We start from the raw sequence: 18,012 nt of genomic DNA, 5'->3' as shown, positions 1-18,012 counted from the left end.
AAATAGGTCTACTTGTGTTTTCTATTATCAAATGATTATCCACAACACACTGAACTATCATTTTAATTGTTGCCTGGCCTGGCTTAATGTTCATGCTAACATAGCCAACAGTGTTTGTAACTATTAGCAAATAGTATAGACTATTAAAGCATTAACAACGGTATGTGAAAATATGTTTAAAAGGGGAAATTAAGAAAAATAATACAGTAAATAATATGAGAGAAAATAATTGTTTTGTTTTTTGGGTGTTTTTGTTTAATTAATTTTGAGAAATAAAAGATAAATTGTTTATAGACCTATATTTTTCATCTCTTCGACTAGGATTCGTTTTCCAACAATGTTGAGCTTCTGTCTATAGAACCTTATTTTAAACAATTAAATAGTGTTTGTTTGTACTGGAACTTATAGCAACTTTGGTCTCCATTTTATTTTACTACTGTACTTCCCAACGTCTGTAAATCATGTTATAAGTTGAATAAATTGAATTGAATCCTTTACAAATGAGAGGATACAGCAACCCAGATAATATACAATTTCAATGTTTTTCCCAATTGCAGGATACAGTGTTGTTTCAAACAAGCAATTCGGATTACTTTTTTCCAATCTAAAATTATTTTTATTAAATTAGCTGTGTCCTTCAAAAGGTCACCGATAGGGTTAACTCGGTACGCACTAAACAGAAGAATCTTAATAAAACAAATTAAACAATTTTGATTTAGATACAATTGTTGTATTTAGCGTGAATACCAGCTATCTTGAATTTACGCCAATAAAAAATGTTACATAGAATTTAGCCCCCTGGGTAAAAATACTAATACTGTAACCTGGACCACCAAAGCTGCAAGGGTAACCCGGTGCTCGTAAACATGTAACAAGACAAGCATTTATGGGGTTTTACATGTTTTTCTATAGTTTAATTTGTAATGTATTATTTGCAATTGGCACTTGGCAGTTGTTGAACTCCGGCAAATAAACCATCACAATTATGGTGGTTCACTCTAGAATTACTCTAGATTTTTCCACTTCGTCAGTGGGTTTTGGACGTTTCAATATTGGTTATGCCTAATTAAAACATATAACATTCCAATTTATTAATAGGCCTACAGTGCTAGTAATGGGCAATAAGGGATTTGTTTTAAAATGTGTAAATATTCAAAATGGTTATTATTACGAAAGTGATTATAGTATGGTCCTGTATTTTATATGTCTATGTTATAGTGTAGGCATTAGTCTAGTATTACATAATTATTATAACCCGAGAGAAAAATTCTCAACATCTCAGTAATTAAATATTGAGTTTATTGATCTATCAGTTGTGTGATAAGACATTTTAAATTTCTTCCGTTTTATCAATCGTAACATTTAGTGTCTGTCTTTGACTGAAGAGGTTACCCAGTATAAATAAATAACAAAAAAAGAAATTCAAAATGTATGTTTTTAGAAAGTATCAATCACCTACCAATTTGAAAACTAAAAGGCGATTGAAGCACTAAAATGGGAATTGGAAGAAGAAGCCTTATACTTTCTGGTTTGGAATAACTATGTAGGCATATCAGATTAAATAAAAATTGGCAGCAACAAGATAGGCCTATTTTATTTTATCTGGGCATACAGAAGAACAGAACAATACCGTACTGTAGCTGCCTTAAAATCTTTGAAATATCCGCCTATTGTATATCGTTTGGTAGTACTAATTCTCCCTTGGACAACTAAGGGCAGACGTATCGAATAAGGTCAAACAGTAGGGATCTGATAATATATAATCAAAACTTGCAACTACTTTTGACAATATGAATTGTATTTCTGTATAAATTATTATTGATATGTAAATGAAAAAGGTTAAAAGGATTAAATAACATCATATCAACATCTTCAGCTAATGAAAAGAAGTCAAGGTTAATTATTAAAAACATCAGTAAATTAGTTCCAACTGCTAGGCCAGTAGTGGCGAAGTACTGTATATTATGTACGGGGCCCGACCGCCTGTGTTCAGTGATGAGGCGGCTTGTTCGACCGCCTACCAATATATGTGATCTCAACTTCACATGAAACGCGATTCGGCCTTTCAGTGTATAGATAAACAGTTCTCTTTCAATTAACATCAACTTATCTTTTAAAGAATAAATTACAAAACTGGAAACTCAAACTTAAAACAGGGTGTAAACCATGTTGTGAAAAACATACAAAAAGCCCAAATGTTAGCACAGAAATATCGTGGATCAAGTTAGCTTCACACTTAAACTCGACAGGACGCCACCAAAGACAAGGAAAGTTACAGAATACAGTATAGCAATATAGTGCCTATTAAAGTGTAAAATGATTGGGGAGGTGTGATTTAATAACTCTTATTTTATCCTGTGTTTTTATTTTCTATTTTGCTACATTGTCTCATCGAATCAATTTTGTGTTTTGAACGTTCGCGTTTCCTGCTATGAAAATGTTACTGTACTTATTTTCACAGTGCAGCCTACGGCGTTGAATTAGTGCCAGCAGTGATACTAAAAATGGTATACACCATGGAGGTTAAAGTTATACCGCCTGTACTGAAAACAGGACAAAATTTCTCTTTTCGATTATCTGATTATAGAGAACTCAGTAACTATTATCACTGTACTCATTGGTATCAGTATATCAGTGAAATAGTCAGAATTAAATTCCCGCAAGACAGAACGACAACTGTGTCAGTTTTTAGCACCCTGACTTGACACGTTAAAGCAAGGCAACAATCACAATAGTATTGTTACTATAGCAAAAATAATATAACCATAAGGAATACAATAAATTGATTAAAACACCAATCAATTGTTTCTCACCTTAGGATTGAAAACAAAATTGTTAAAACTAAATTTATCTATATTTGGAATTTCAGCTGTCACAGACTTTCTTCCACTGAGAAATGACCCACCCCCAGGCCACGTGATCTCTCGGACCGAAGACGCCATTCAAACTCCCACCCTGAAGTTCAAAAGATTACCTCACGTACGAAAATCCCAGCGGACAATAAATGTCGTAACCCAGTCCGTCGATGGATAATATTTTGCTTTTCATATTAAGTGAGCTTATTAAGGTTTTAACCACGGAACACCTTCCCTTGAACTTAAGTCATAGTTTACAAAGACTACAAGCTCGGACGATGAAGGTGGTATGACAGACTTGCTCCCCTGCTTAGACAATCAACACCGGTGGGTATCATCCACTGACCTGTCACCGCCACCTGGCCAGTTGTTACATCACAGTGTGGACACAAATACTGACCGCTGCAATTATTCAACAACTGGTCGAAATAGATTACAGTAATATTTTGCCGTCGCAAATGATATACATCAATTTGATTTATACTAGATTACATCTCGCATTGAAACTATCATTTCGATCCACCAGCGGATTTCCATTTCATAAGCAAGAAACACATTAACCGATTTGTCTGAATAATATCGAACAAAATATTCTAATAAAACAACGCAAATGTTGATTAGGCCTATAACTGTAACATTAAAGCGGTTCCGTCATAAAATTGACTAACTTGACCAGGTTGAGCTTTCGTTGAAATTGAGTAAAGATTTATATGCACAATAAGTCCATCTAAACAGATCTAGGCCTAAATCAATCAAATGCATCCGGTAAAAGATCAACGTGTTAAGACATCGTTTCATTTTCACTTTTTGAGACCCGTTTAACAGGTAATATGATGCTCACGTATAATAATATACCGGACCAGAATTTTGCCCCTCCCAGTACGTGAAAGTGCATGCAATTAAAAATGCCTAAACTTGTATTTAAGATGGTATCGTATGCGCAAAGCAATGAAACGGTTAGCAGAATAACCGCAAAATAATATACACGTAGGTCTATATACTTAGTACGCGCGCGTATATTTATAAAATACCGCCTAAATCACGTAAATGTTAAACATATACCTAAGCAAGCTAGCGTAACTGGTTAAATAAACACGATGAATCAAAAAGTATGGATAGGTCGCTTTAATACATAACATTTTGTTCGGATAGCATGACACATTTCCAGTTTTAATGTGTCTTTGACTAGACTAATAGCCACTAGTGCTACCTAACGGAAAACAAGACCAGACCTTATACGATAAATTTACCGACTTTTGAACGAAATAATTTCATCAACAATGAAACATAAATTGATGTCGCGTATTGAATACTAATGAGGAGTTTTTTTCATAATTATTTGAAAGAAATTATGTAATTTTTTTGGCACGACAGATGGTCAATGGTGATTTTATTTTTCTTCTTTTGTTCGAATTATCAATAATTTACATTTAATTTCATTGTTTTTATTTTAACGCACCTTTTCTTGTTACCAACTTAAGCTCTGTCTACACAGTCAAGTGTCATCTATGAGGATTCGAACCGGGTCTTATTTTATATGAATGTTATCATTCTTGTTTGATACCGTTGAATATACATAGTAATCTAAAGGTGTATAATATCCATTTTGTGGTTGTTAAGCCTTGTCTACACTATCAAACATTATGTGAAAACAAAAATGTGATATGCTCATATAATGGACATGTGGAAGTCATATCACTACCATATTTAAACATATCACTACCATATTTGGGTACATCACACTTTTTTGTCACATAAAGTTTTACAGTGTAGACAGAGCTTTAATTTTCATTTGTTGGGTATTCTTTCATCATTATCAGCGGTCTGTTGCGATACAGATATATAATTGGATTAAGATCATTTGTCTAGTACTTACAAATTATTGCCTTATCTTTAGTAGGCCTACCTAACGATAATGACAAATCGAATCCTCGTCAAGTTTACAAAAAATGATCTATATTTAGTTCATATCAATTCTGCTTCTTTGTTTTTGAAATAGCCTCTCGTTTCAGACATTAAGGTGAGAAAACCGTATGTGACGTCATTGAAACTTTTCTAAAGGGAACGTCCAAGCTGTAAGTGTGGAATTCATATCTCTAGCGTGTGTACATGTGAAGAGTGATCGTATTACACATTTCCTCTCCAACGTAACGATATTTACGTGCGTTTCACACTCAGGAAGTGTACACGCGAAAACAAAACTCAAATCATTGTCTGATTATTATTCCATGTATGATTGAGGCATCGGACGTGTGTACATTGTTTTTAAACTGTTCTATAAATGTTATTTTTATTATCTTGTTTTAAGATATAGAAAACAAGGCAACATTTTTTTTAAATATTATACAACAGAAACACAGTAAACCTATGATGATAATGCAATATACGTGTGACAAGTATCGGTCGAAAAGTTTATTGTTGATACAGTACCTATATTACGTGAATAATTCAATTGATTTTTAGTGATATAACTCCAAATTATGACAATATTTGTCCATAATAATTGTCTGTAATATGGTGTATTTGATATGTGAGACCAGTATCATAGTTATGTCTGCGATACAGGCTTTTTGTGTGTTTCCATATGAAATGCTGACATGTATTACATAATTTTTCTTTGATACTGGAGACAATTGTATACAGATATATCATTTCTGGATCACATTTTAGTTTTTTGTAATATTGAATGGTAAACAATGTAAATTTAAATGCATGACGTAACATTTCTTTTAAATACCAATTCAAATTTATTGATATTTCTATTGCTGCCGCAAACACAATACAATGTGCAGTGTGCTACATTTTCGAACAATTCGCTAATTCTTTCTTTTTTTTAGTTTAATTCAATATTGTTGGTGGTTAGGCCTACTCCACCGAAGAATATACTGAACTGGATTGGAGTATAAAAGTGTAAAGCCTACAGTTTATTATTCAGTCCTGGGAAACCCTATAATTGCATGGTACCTTACTGACAAAAAATGATGACCTTTGTATTTTTAACATATTTGTTTTGAAAGTTTTCTTTATTTTCAGTCACATATTTAATATAGTTCTTTTAAAAAGTGTAATTGGTATAATGTTACTATCTTGCCACAAAATTGGATGAAAATTTAGTAGGTCATTACCGTATATAATTTTATTGTATTTATCTTTTTTTCTCTGTAATATAATACTTAATTTTTATTTCTTATTCCTTTATTCACTGTAAATTGACTCCATTTTTCTTCAAAATAATTCAAATGTCTATTTCTAAATATACAACGTGTTTCATTCCTAAAATGATGTCTTTCACTACAGCACTTAGCTTTTAGGCTCTTAATCATTCCCTCAACCCTCCTTCATGACATTGTTGACCAAACAAAGCATTGTTGGACAGAATATCGAAATTGAATGTTGACGGACATTCGACAGGGGTTTCCTACAGTATGTTGATTGGTTATTAACCTTATGTCTGGTATACAGAAAGGTGACTAACAATGAGTTTTTAATTACAATGCATCATGTTTATGGGTCGTACAATTTAATATTAGTATCCAAGTGTTAGATCTTCGGTTTATATTATTATTTTAATTGATTAATTATAATGTTATCAAATCTATAATTAATGATGATACGGGATCTGTATTACTATGACAAATGTACAATTGTTTACATAAATAATTGAAAAAGTATTGTTAGTGTTAGTAGACACGTGGAATGTTAAAGCTTGGTTACCAGTAAGCCGCAACGCAAGCGAATTGACCAATCACAGGCGACAGTCTGCAATCACGTTTGCATGTGACCATTAAACGTTTGTAATCTTATTTCCAAGTTTGTTTTAACTGCAAGTTCAGTAACTTACATTTAATATTTCTTAAGAAAATATATGATTGATGCTTTCTTAGCTATTGCTCAGCACTTCTTAAGTGTTCCTTCCATTACAACCCCCGACGTATGACCCTGTTAAAACGACCAAGTACGGACAAAAGAGTCGCACACAGCAAAGTTAACGTGAAGTAGGGGAAATGTATTCGTCACCCTTCCCATCAAAGTGAATCTCACCGTCTGTCAATCATTCACTTGACAGTTGGTACACGTGAGTGAACTCCAACACGGTCATAGAATATAACCAATGTCCCTGTAAAGGATCCAGAATTAAACCAGGCCGGTGCGTTCGTCCCCGGGGAGAAGGAACCCGTAGGGAGCTTAACCAACACCTTTGCATAGCCTACAATGTTCTTATTAAGGACCCACGGTTTTAGAAAGCCAGAGCGTTTGTCTCATGAAGTATGTCCTACGGGATCATCAACACATTCACGTGGCTAATGGTAGTGACCAACTGGGAGAAGTCCGAACTTAAACCAGGCCGGTGCATCCGTTCCGGGCGAAAGTATCTCCAGTGTATATAAGGCGGGATGAAGTGCAAAAGAAGATACACCCGATATAATAATCGTATTCAGTTATTCTTTTTCTGCAGAGATAATTTACATACAATGAATAATGCGAGTTACCATCATGGGAAGAGTGCAATCTTCTCTGGAGTTACCAACTTTTACGTTGAACTTTCCTATGAATATATCATACTGTACAATTAATGTTCAATACAGCAATAATGTGAAGACAATGACGTCAACATTAACTTCTGAACCACTGTACACTAATACAGCGTCTACAAATGTTATAATGAGGAAATTATGGCTATTCTTTCAATCGTCACTCCCCCTCAATCTTTATTCGACGGGGATGTTGTGGGTTTAATCATTTATTCAAAATGCTATCTGGGGAGTTCGCTCTATGAAAATGAATGACCTCAATTGATAGGTTTTTAGTTTTTTTACATGGCATCATAGAATATACATTTTCAGTCTCAGACTTAGTACCAAATTCGCAGTAGTTATTGTCTTTTTATGTTTAGATTTCCAGTAGACGATTTTTATCTGGAAACTACTGGATTTCCAGCTCAAGTACTATATACGTATGAAACGCCATGTGTGCCAAAAAAATAAGCTTTCTCCAATACTATTTCGAAACTCAAACTGTTTTGTGTTCACACGCACATTCAAATTCAAATACCGGTATCCGAAGTATAACCACCGAAATGGTTACTTTGATCGTATGCTCTTATCGGTATCCATACGTTAACTCCGATATGACTCCGATTTATACCTCGTAACTCCGATAGTTGTTAAATCCGATAGAAATTAAAGCATTTAAACAGATAACGTTATTCTTGTCACCGTGTGTGTTGAATACATTTATTTACGCAAAATGTTAGTTACTGTACCAATGCATTACCATCCATTTAAAGCAGATACACAACATTTATCTAAAAAAAAACGCTTCTTCTTGAAGCATCTTGTTTCTGTTTCCTTATGCAATTGATCTAATTCATAACTGACAGTGATAGATAGAAAACATTTACTGATTTCCCCTAACTCATTAGGAGATAGAGAAAAAAAATGTTCTTTCGAATTCATTTTTAAAAGGGTAAGCGAACTTTCTATTAATTAACAACTTGATTTATATAAACAAAAATACAAAAATAATTACTACTGTACTCTTTGACAGCATGATACCCCCAAATTTAAAATAAGATAATGCAATTTATTGTTGTTGTATGATGTCACAACTCCGAAACTACCCGATTCTCAGTGCTGTATCTCCACATACATTGCTCAGTATAATGGAATATTTGTTAATACAGCATCTCATTTGTATATCACATATATCCGTGTAAGTTTAGGTTAAGGGCTAGGTTATGGATATGATACCGTACTAGGGGACATATGTGATGTTGTACTACCAAATGTTCCTATGATACTGGAGAAATACAGATACAGCACTGAGCAATGTTGCGGACACTGTATGAAGGATGATTACATAAATATTTCCTTTTAATTTTAATATAGTTATAAAATATTAAAATAGACACACTAACAAATTTGGATTCGCGTTTTAATAGAATTTTGGAAGCACTTAAAAAGTTCAAAAACGAATATCAAGCACGACATCACGAGATTATCATCGGAAACTGTACATTCATAATGAATTAACTTCAGCACTATTTAAGTTATCTGGCACATTTATCAGAAACAAATATTCCCCTTGTATATCAAGCGTCCTGATTAAACGAACGTATTTATCAGGTTCAATAGACAATTAAGGTATAAACATATTAATTAATATGATAAGGATATTAATGGATTTGTATCGTTCGTTTATTCATTGGAAACGGTGGCCGGGTGTATAGGACAGCTGGTCAGTTTTCATTATTCTTAGAAAAACTGTCGATCAGGTTATGGAACTATACATTATCTGTCTGAGATTATATTCGATGAAAGATATCCGTCGCCAAACTTATTACTCAATTATCTTATTTTCCAACCAAAATTCAGCTTGTAAATCAGGACAAAAAATCCGTGTGGTTTATGATATTAATGCAAATTGTTTGTTTTGCCAAGTTCCAATAAATATGCTCTAACAATCACTTGTGGATTGTACCACGCATTGCAATTGAAATTAATTTTTGGAATGCTGTAATTGTTTTTACCTCTTGACTTCCCAAGTCAAAGGGAGATGAAGACACATTTAGAAATGGGAAATTATGTGGAAGCAACAGACGAAATTGGGTATATATAAAATATTAACATTTGTTCAAACGATAACAAGTCAACCACTTCTCGAATTTCTGATAGGTATAGAGTGTACTACTCCATCTATAATTTAATTTGAAGGGGGAAATGAAGAAAATATCATATCCCATTCAGGTCGTTAAAGGACATTAGTTCATAAACTTGTTTAAAGTGTGATACTATTATGACCAAATGTTTTAGTTAAATCAATATTACTGTGAATAACTAACCCAAAAGTACTTTGTAAAATGGTGATGCAAAATATAGATCTAAAGACTATTTGAATCTTGTGAATTTTACCTATCATAGCCTTAACTATTTACAGTTTCAAATAATACATTCATAAACCTCACTGGCATTTATGTGGTTTGATCAGTCAGGAATGTCTTAATTTTTTTACATTTTCCTGGTTTTAGTTCATCGAAATATTTTGAAATCAGTCCTGAAGAGTAACATCCTTCTCGGTGTGTCATCAAAATTTGTACCCATCTGATAGGCCTACGTGGAGTGTGTCGATGAACTAGGCTATAGTTCAATCGAGTTGCTGTGAGTAATCTTCTGATTTTCTTTCCTTCTTGGAATGGCTACCCCAAAAGTCTACAAGCCCGGCTTCGAAAATTTTAAGCCGAACGTGTTGTGAGGCCTTTACGTTAGGCTTGCCCTGGAATAATTTTACTTACCTGGGATAAAAGGATTTAAGGCCTACATGATTTTTTTAAATATTGAAAATCCTTTGCTTTGTGGCTGTCATTGTGTTTAAGAAATAGAAATTATATAAATAAACTACTGTTAGTAGGCCTACTATCAGTGAATCGTGACCATCTTGAACCAAAGTCCTTCGATAGGAAGGTAAGCATATTAACCACCAATCCTAAAATGTCATCACTTTTACTATATCAGCATTGATTGATAGACGCAGACATTTTATTAGTAACAAACGGTGTACTTCTTGACATTTCTGTTCAGTTCCTTCGACGACTGATATGGTCAAGCCTACTCCCCGATCAAACCACGATAAGCTATAATTTAGGAAAAGCGCAGACTTTAGCGTGCAGTGTCCAGTGGACCGGGGGTCAAGTATGTTCTCTTTTCGGACACACCTGGTCAGAATCGACAGATCTATTAAGGAAACATTAATTAAGTGACCAAAAACGCTCGTTTAAATTAGCCTTGATCTGTGTACAATGCAATTTGTAACCGTAAAGAAAGTAAAACAAGTTCCGAGAGAATGTGTCGAATTCTCCAAATTTATCAATCCGTAATATAACATGATACTTAAGCATTACAAAAAAAATGTATGTTCCATATTTTATATTTAACCACACTGGAGCGCTCGCATATACTAACAATAATCCAATAATCAATATATTCATTAAGGTTTTTTGTTTAAGTTGTTAAGGAATTAGCGCATTAGGCCTAAGTAAATCTATATAAAGGCCTGGCAACTAATTATTTATTATTTGGTGTTTTTGTTCATTTTGAATGAACGGATGATCTTTCTAAAGTAAACATGTTGCTATCTTCAAAGAAACTAAATATCTGTCTTCACTGTCACATTTTGGCGAAACAAGTGTGATGTACCCAAATATGGTAGTGATATGTTTAAATATGGTAGTGCTATGACATCATTTTTGTTGTCATATAAAGTTTGATAGTGTAGACAGCGCTTAAGAATGGAAGTTGATATAGTATAGTAGTTTTAGGCCTAATCGTGACGATAACAAATCAATATTAGGTCGAAATGAATAAAGCATGTGAAGTTGACCTTTAGCAGCAAAATATAATACCAGTTGATAACATAAGAGACTTACCGTTTTCTAAAACGTTTCCAAATACTGCGTTGTTGTGTGCATCAATAGTTGAACAGTTCCAGCGCCTATTGGCGAATTGAAATTGACACTCGTGTATCGCGTTTACCGCTCCACCGCTGACGCTTTTCATAACTTCCGCGTTACGCTTACATATCTGTACCTGTTTGTTTATCAAGCCTGGTAAATTATCACAGTCCGATGTTTTTATTGAAGATATACCCGAGGCGTGGATTGCTGACAAAGCCCTATAATTTAAACATGATAATAGATTAATTATAAAAGAAATTCCAACCTTGCTTTTATCAGTACTTTTCCTGATCGATCTTTTTTTCTCAAAAAAAAAAGTTCATTATTCTTCCCTACATTTCACACATTTTAAATTTCATTTCAAGATCATTAATATTTTCAACAATAATGGCATAATTATAAGAACAGGAATTTGATTTAAACATTTACACTTCTACAATATACAATTGTCTCTTGCTAAAATATAATTAAAATTTAGAAAAAAAAAATATTTAAAAAATTGCAGTGCTTTACACATTTTGCAATTTTGTTGTAGATATAAATTTTTAGTTTTATGAAAGTTAATTTAGCATTTATTGTGATCAAGTTTATTCAATTTTCGTGGACCTGTAACAAAATAAAGTGTTTAATTATTTTAACTAAATTTATTTCTCTACAAACGATGTATAGATCCTACCTTTCTCGCACAAAGTAAACAAACATGTAGGCCCTATCTCACAATATTTTCTTTCCAAATTTAATGTTTTAAAAATAGACTATTTATCCATCTTCGTCTTTACGTTTACGTCAATACTATGAAGTAATACATTTCTACAGTGTTCTAACACAATTATGTCAACTTATGAAATATATGTGTCATAATGCAATACAATACACATACATGACCAATTAAACGCTCTAGATTCATAAATTGTTATATCTAGAAGACTAATATATTGATTTGTGGGACTACTTTCAAGGGAAATTATACACTCCAAATAAGCATAGCGTTGGCCTAACACTACACGTGGTATATGACACTTATTTGGCATTGTTTTACGTTGTTTACAAGAATAAAAATAGTTTATCCAACCCAAGAGGATAGTAAATGGTCTTTACATGTAAACAAGTTTATTTGTTTGACCCTATAAAGTTGTTAACAAATTACGTCCGTTTGGTCAATGTGGTTAAAGGAAAGTTGTAGGTGACATCAATCTGATGGAGTCATAAAACTATAAAACACGTCAATGTGTAGACCTAACATTCCACGTCTTCTTAAATGATAATGACAATTATTACAATATAAAGACAGAACAGAATGTACCAAAATGTTACGTAATAGGAGCACGACGTTCGGTCAATTCGGTCAAAAAAGAAAGAATGAGAGAGAATTATTATTTTCAAAATCAGGAAGGCCAAAAATCCACATGACTTTTTCACTATTTGCTTTTTTCATCATTCGTTATACTATCGTAATTGGATGACCGCAATCACTAAATGATCATCATTTTTAGTTTGTCGATATTTAACCCAAAGAATAGCTAATAATAAAATCCCCTTATGAAACAAAATAACACCATTTTTTGGCCTCTAAAATAAAAAAAGACGGTGGCTATTTCTGGATGTAAATTTCTTACCTTACAAACGTTTTAGACATTTGATAACGGATTAGGGTGGTACAAAAGAGAAAGTATATGTGGAGAGATGTGTAGGATGGAATTGCCATTCAATCACCACTCCTGACTGCGTTAATTGGGTTGCTTTGGTTTGTTTTCACGACAGTTACACGATTTATCACGGTAAATACTAAAGAGTACAGTAAACACTGACAATTGCACGTTTACGTTAAAACAACTTAAAACAATCAATATTACAACGAAATAATTAGTTTAGCTTTAAACGAGGTCTCTGACAACCAATTTATTTTAAGACGGTCTATACTTGCGCAATATTAAAGAAACTATACATGGCTCATGGGAATTAAACAAACAACATTGCTGTATCGTCTCTGGTTGGCTGTTGCATAATGTTATTTTCAATGTAGGCCTACATTAGAATAAAGTATCAACTTTATGTGCATGAATCCGGGACCGATTTCAGAAATGCATATATAGTTTAGTCGCGTACAGTGTGGTATAGACTATTTTGGAGACATAAATAATGCGCTCAGATATAGTACGTTCTGTTGCTTCGTTTTTATTTGGTGGTACCTTGTCAGTGTAAAACACTCTCTATTAAAATATAGATAACCGACACAAGTAAATCTTTTTTCCCTTTCTATTCATTCCATGTTTTGATATAATTGTTTTTAATGGAAAGTGGAGATAAGAAAATACAACATCGAATACAAAACTAATATTGTTTTGTTTTAAGCCATAACGAACTAACTATTTAAGTTGAAGATTAGTGTAAATTATGAGTACAGGTCGTGGGGTTACCATTGTCATCAATATAACATTTTAAATCAGTTAGTTAGCGTCTGATTCTGCTTGTACTAAATCTTATTCTGATTGTTTTGCTTAATAACTATAGAGTACAGTGCTGCTCGAATCTGTTTATAGTTACTTTCGAGTTCCGGTAGTTAATCGCGATGAAATTCTACTTAACAAAGATATTAATGTCAAAAGCGTGGGGGTGTACATGGTATAGAAGAAGAAAAATCACGACTAGTACCTTTTAGGTTAAATGAGAGATTTTACACAACGGTATGTTAACCCAAATAAAATCCATGTTAATTTCACCACTGAGACTCAAATGTTCTCTATGGGAATAGATGTAAAGAGTTTAGAAAAAAGTCATTTCTTGTTTGTACTTAAAACGTATTGTCAATTATCGATAGGCTAACACTTAGGGTTTTTTTATTGGGTGATCTGAACTCAGAAAGGTTTTTGGGGCAAAAGTTTAATCATGTTTACACATTATTTGCGTAACGTCTTTACTATCTACATCAAGAGAATTTATGTTAGAAATGGTGACATATTAGACACATTGGTGACATTAGTGACTTTGTTAAGTGGTCACAGTAGGTATTTTTATGTTTTGGATGCGACAAATATAAAACGAACATTGTAAGGATTAAGGTGAAAAAGTGATGAATTCATATAATTATTACCTATGACCTATGTATTATGTATGGGAAAAACACAGTTTTGTGAATGTTTAATACCCTGACAGAATACGGACAGAATAAAAGTTTCGTTTTGAAAACTATTTTTAGCCAATACACATTTATATACCGGTACCGTTACACTTTTAAAACTTTTTCCAAACTTTGAGGGCGCATTCTGTAGGAAAAATCACAGCCTCAATACATAGCCTAGTGTAATCAGTCGTAAACTGTGCACTATTAAATCCATGTTGTTTTAATGTGATTGCCAATTATTTAATTTCGGACGAAACTTTGTCCAAGGAATTAGTGTAACAATGTGTTCGTTTGGCTGAAACCAGCTCAATTTGCCCTTGTGACAATTTAGCCTGCCCATAAAACAACCATGCACATACATTACTTATATCTAGACGTAAGTAGAATCATGAAAAACACATCAACATTAAGTAACGTGTATTCTTCAAATATTATAATTATAGGGCAGGCCTTACCCTAATATTCATAAATTAAAACAATGTGTTATTGTTTTTTCGGAGAATTATTGAGTTTCCCCTTTTTCAAAAGACCAGACTGTTAAACACAGGCAGCCGCCTACCCAAACAGGTAATCCTTTTAATAATCAATTAATATCTCCGCATACCGGTAATTTTGTATAAATAAAAATCAAAAGACATTCGGGCGTGGACTGTGTTTGGATCCATTTCAACATATGTCTAATTATCCTGATACTTCCAAATAATATTCGTATACTTATGCATACGCGCTAGATGTGATTAATTTGAAGTGAGTATTTGTCACGAACCTGTACTTAACCTTATGTTTTAAACATTAATTATTATATACCACTACGGAATGACACGATCACAATCTCCAGTCTGTTTCGCAAATATTCGAAAAAATACCAACACATTATAAGCTAATTTTGTTCAAGCTGTACTCTCCATTTTGGAATTAGTTTGAAAACAATGTATACTTTTTATAAGTGGTACGTACATATTAATATTGACAGTCGATCAGTGAAAAATACGGCCATAAATTGCATGAATTCCACCTACAAGCGACCGTGGCACTCAGACATGGTGTGGGGTCGGTTAAAACAAACCATTCACACTAAATTTCAAACGTTAGAGCTATTTATTAAAACAGACATTTTAATTACCAGGGTCAATGGTAAAATCATATAAATTCCTGTTTCATTAGCCTCGCTGTCATCGCGTGCAGTGCGCTTTGATACAGTTGCGTTCCAAGTTATGCAGGCCAACTGACCAATCAGATGGTTAAAGTATCTGCTTCCAACAATACAATTATACCGTTTATAAGTGTACTTATTATTGAAAATTGTACATTGGTACGATATTGTGTTGCTAGTGTTTTGTGCCTGTTGCACCGATACAAAAAGTGAAATTATATTCACGAAAAGATACGATATAAGAATGTTGGAGAAAGAATTATATATTTCAAAGGGCAAACAAGAAACAAATATAAGCCTAAACTCGGCATTTATAATGTGTTTTACTGTACTAGCAATGCTGTAAATATGTTTTTAAATATATTTTTAACAGAATGTATACGGTTTATGTTAGCAAAAAACATAACTGCACCAAGCAGACTGTGTTTATTAAAAGCGTACAGGCTTACTAAATGTTACAAATGTATAAATTGAGTTAGCATGGTCTAATTTCTCTCCTTTAATATTTTAACCTCTTTCCTTGCTTTATTCATACTTTAATAGATACCATGTGTTAGGTGAAATAAAATCTAGAAAAATATTATTTCACTACTTCACGCACCAATTTCCGAACCGGATGCACGAGTCAAAATGTTGAAGAATCCAACGAGCACTAATTATTTAGTACGTTTATTGGGCCTTCGTTTCGATTTATGTGAGCTTAGAAAAAGCAATCGCTTGTACCACCACAAGTATATCAATAAACCTAGGCTTATTAAACCATCAATACTCTATGATTAATGAATGGTCAGACGCGTGAAATATGTCCTATTGGGAGTACCCTTATATCGTGCAATGACCCCTAATATTATTTCAAAATAAAACAGGCTACCCTAGATAAGAAACGAAAGTATAAAAAACTGCAGTTTTGGACTCTCAAGTGGGCATCCCTGAAGAGTTTAATGTACGTGGAAGTAACACGTAACTATTAGTAACTTATGGTAGTTTTCTCGCAAATTAAATACAGAAAATACATATGATGTTGGTCAGAGGCGGTGCTATTATTTATGTATTTCGGAAGAGTGATTGTTCTCACAGTACATTTTATGGAATAATATCCAGTGTAAGCCATGCGAATTGATTCATAGCCACAGTCATTTTTTTCTTGACTTCCCTCGGATACATTAACATAATTCGAATCATGTGAACTATAAGTAGGGCCTGAATGTGTCCATATCACTGTGACCGACTGCACTGGTTCTGATAATACTATTACAATCGAAATGAAATAGTCAAATTAATCTTTCAGAGGCTTTATTCAAACATAATTTGGTTGAATTTGTCGACAGGTTGTGTTTTTCCTGCTAATGAGGAAAACAAGTATAAGTCAGAAATTTGCAATATCATTTTGATTATGACGAAGATGAAATGATGACAAAGAAGATGCTATATGATGATGAATAATGTCAATGAAGAAGATGATGTCTTCTTAAGAAGATGATGCCAATGAACTGGTGATGTCAATGAAAACTAATGATGATGTCAAAGACGGTGATGTCGATTAAGAAGAGGATGTGATGACATTGAAGAAGATGATGTCTTTTTAAGAAGAAGATGATGTCACTGAAGAATGTTATGTCAAAGAAGACGATGTCGATTAGGAAGAGGATGGGATAGCATTGAAGAAGATGAGGACGTCACGAAGGAGGGCGAGATGACCAGTAACATGGTGTAAATGACGGACACGAGGTGAGAACTACGATGGTATAACGAAGGCGACGACGGGGTGACGTTGAAAGTAATACATGGCTATATTCAAACGATACACTAGCGGAACTTTTAAAGTTCAATTCAATTAAGCAAATCCAGTTGCATAATTAACACAAATAGCAGGACTATATAAATAACTAATACCATTCCGACCCGATTACTTGAGTATTAAAATACATAGATGAGCCGCATTGGCATTCCTTCAAACAGTTACAAATTAATTTTAAATCAATAAGTGTATACATGCACTCGTTACAAGTAAAATACGGGCTGCTGCGTTCGGGCAATAAATAGACATAAATCAGAAAACATAAACTCAATTATACAAACATATGTACATTGCAATTTATCTAGCTGTGTCGGAATCTATGGATCTAACGAAGTTACGCTCTTGCCAAGCGTTTGGAGAATTCGAATATGTATTGTATCTATAAATATCGAAAGTTTATATTAATAATTAAAGTACATGTCTATATGTGAATCCGTGTTGAAGTATCAGGCGATGTTACTATCTAGACTACTATCAACAATTTGTATGAATAAAGGTTTCACGTTATTTAAACTGCCAGAATGTGTGTAGTGTTGTTGCAGTTTAGCTCCCGTCTTCACTCTAATTGCGATTGAGCAGGATACAATGCAGAGTGAAGTTACTAAAGCTCTGTCTACACTATCACACTTTTTGTGA

The 18,012-nt window shown here is 33.4% G+C and overlaps 2 protein-coding genes across 2 annotated transcripts in view; one reads left to right on the top strand and one right to left on the bottom strand.

Annotated features, from left to right (window-relative positions):
- Positions 1 to 18,012, top strand: part of LOC144858739 (membrane metallo-endopeptidase-like 1) — a 73,398-nt gene that overhangs the window by 42,351 nt on the left and 13,035 nt on the right. The gene's annotated exons all lie outside the window — the stretch shown is intronic.
- Positions 1 to 18,012, bottom strand: part of LOC144858777 (protein Wnt-4-like) — a 39,956-nt gene that overhangs the window by 20,241 nt on the left and 1,703 nt on the right. The window contains exon 2 of the mRNA XM_078714891.1: positions 11,278 to 11,522. Within this exon, the coding sequence (XP_078571017.1) occupies positions 11,278 to 11,522 (245 nt within the window). The remainder of the gene's footprint in view (positions 1 to 11,277; positions 11,523 to 18,012) is intronic.

This window comes from Antedon bifida, chromosome 2 (assembly GCF_963402885.1).
Source record: "Antedon bifida chromosome 2, ecAntBifi1.1, whole genome shotgun sequence".
Classification (NCBI taxonomy): Eukaryota; Metazoa; Echinodermata; class Crinoidea; order Comatulida; family Antedonidae; genus Antedon; species Antedon bifida.
This window is presented reverse-complemented; position numbering and strand designations above follow the sequence as displayed.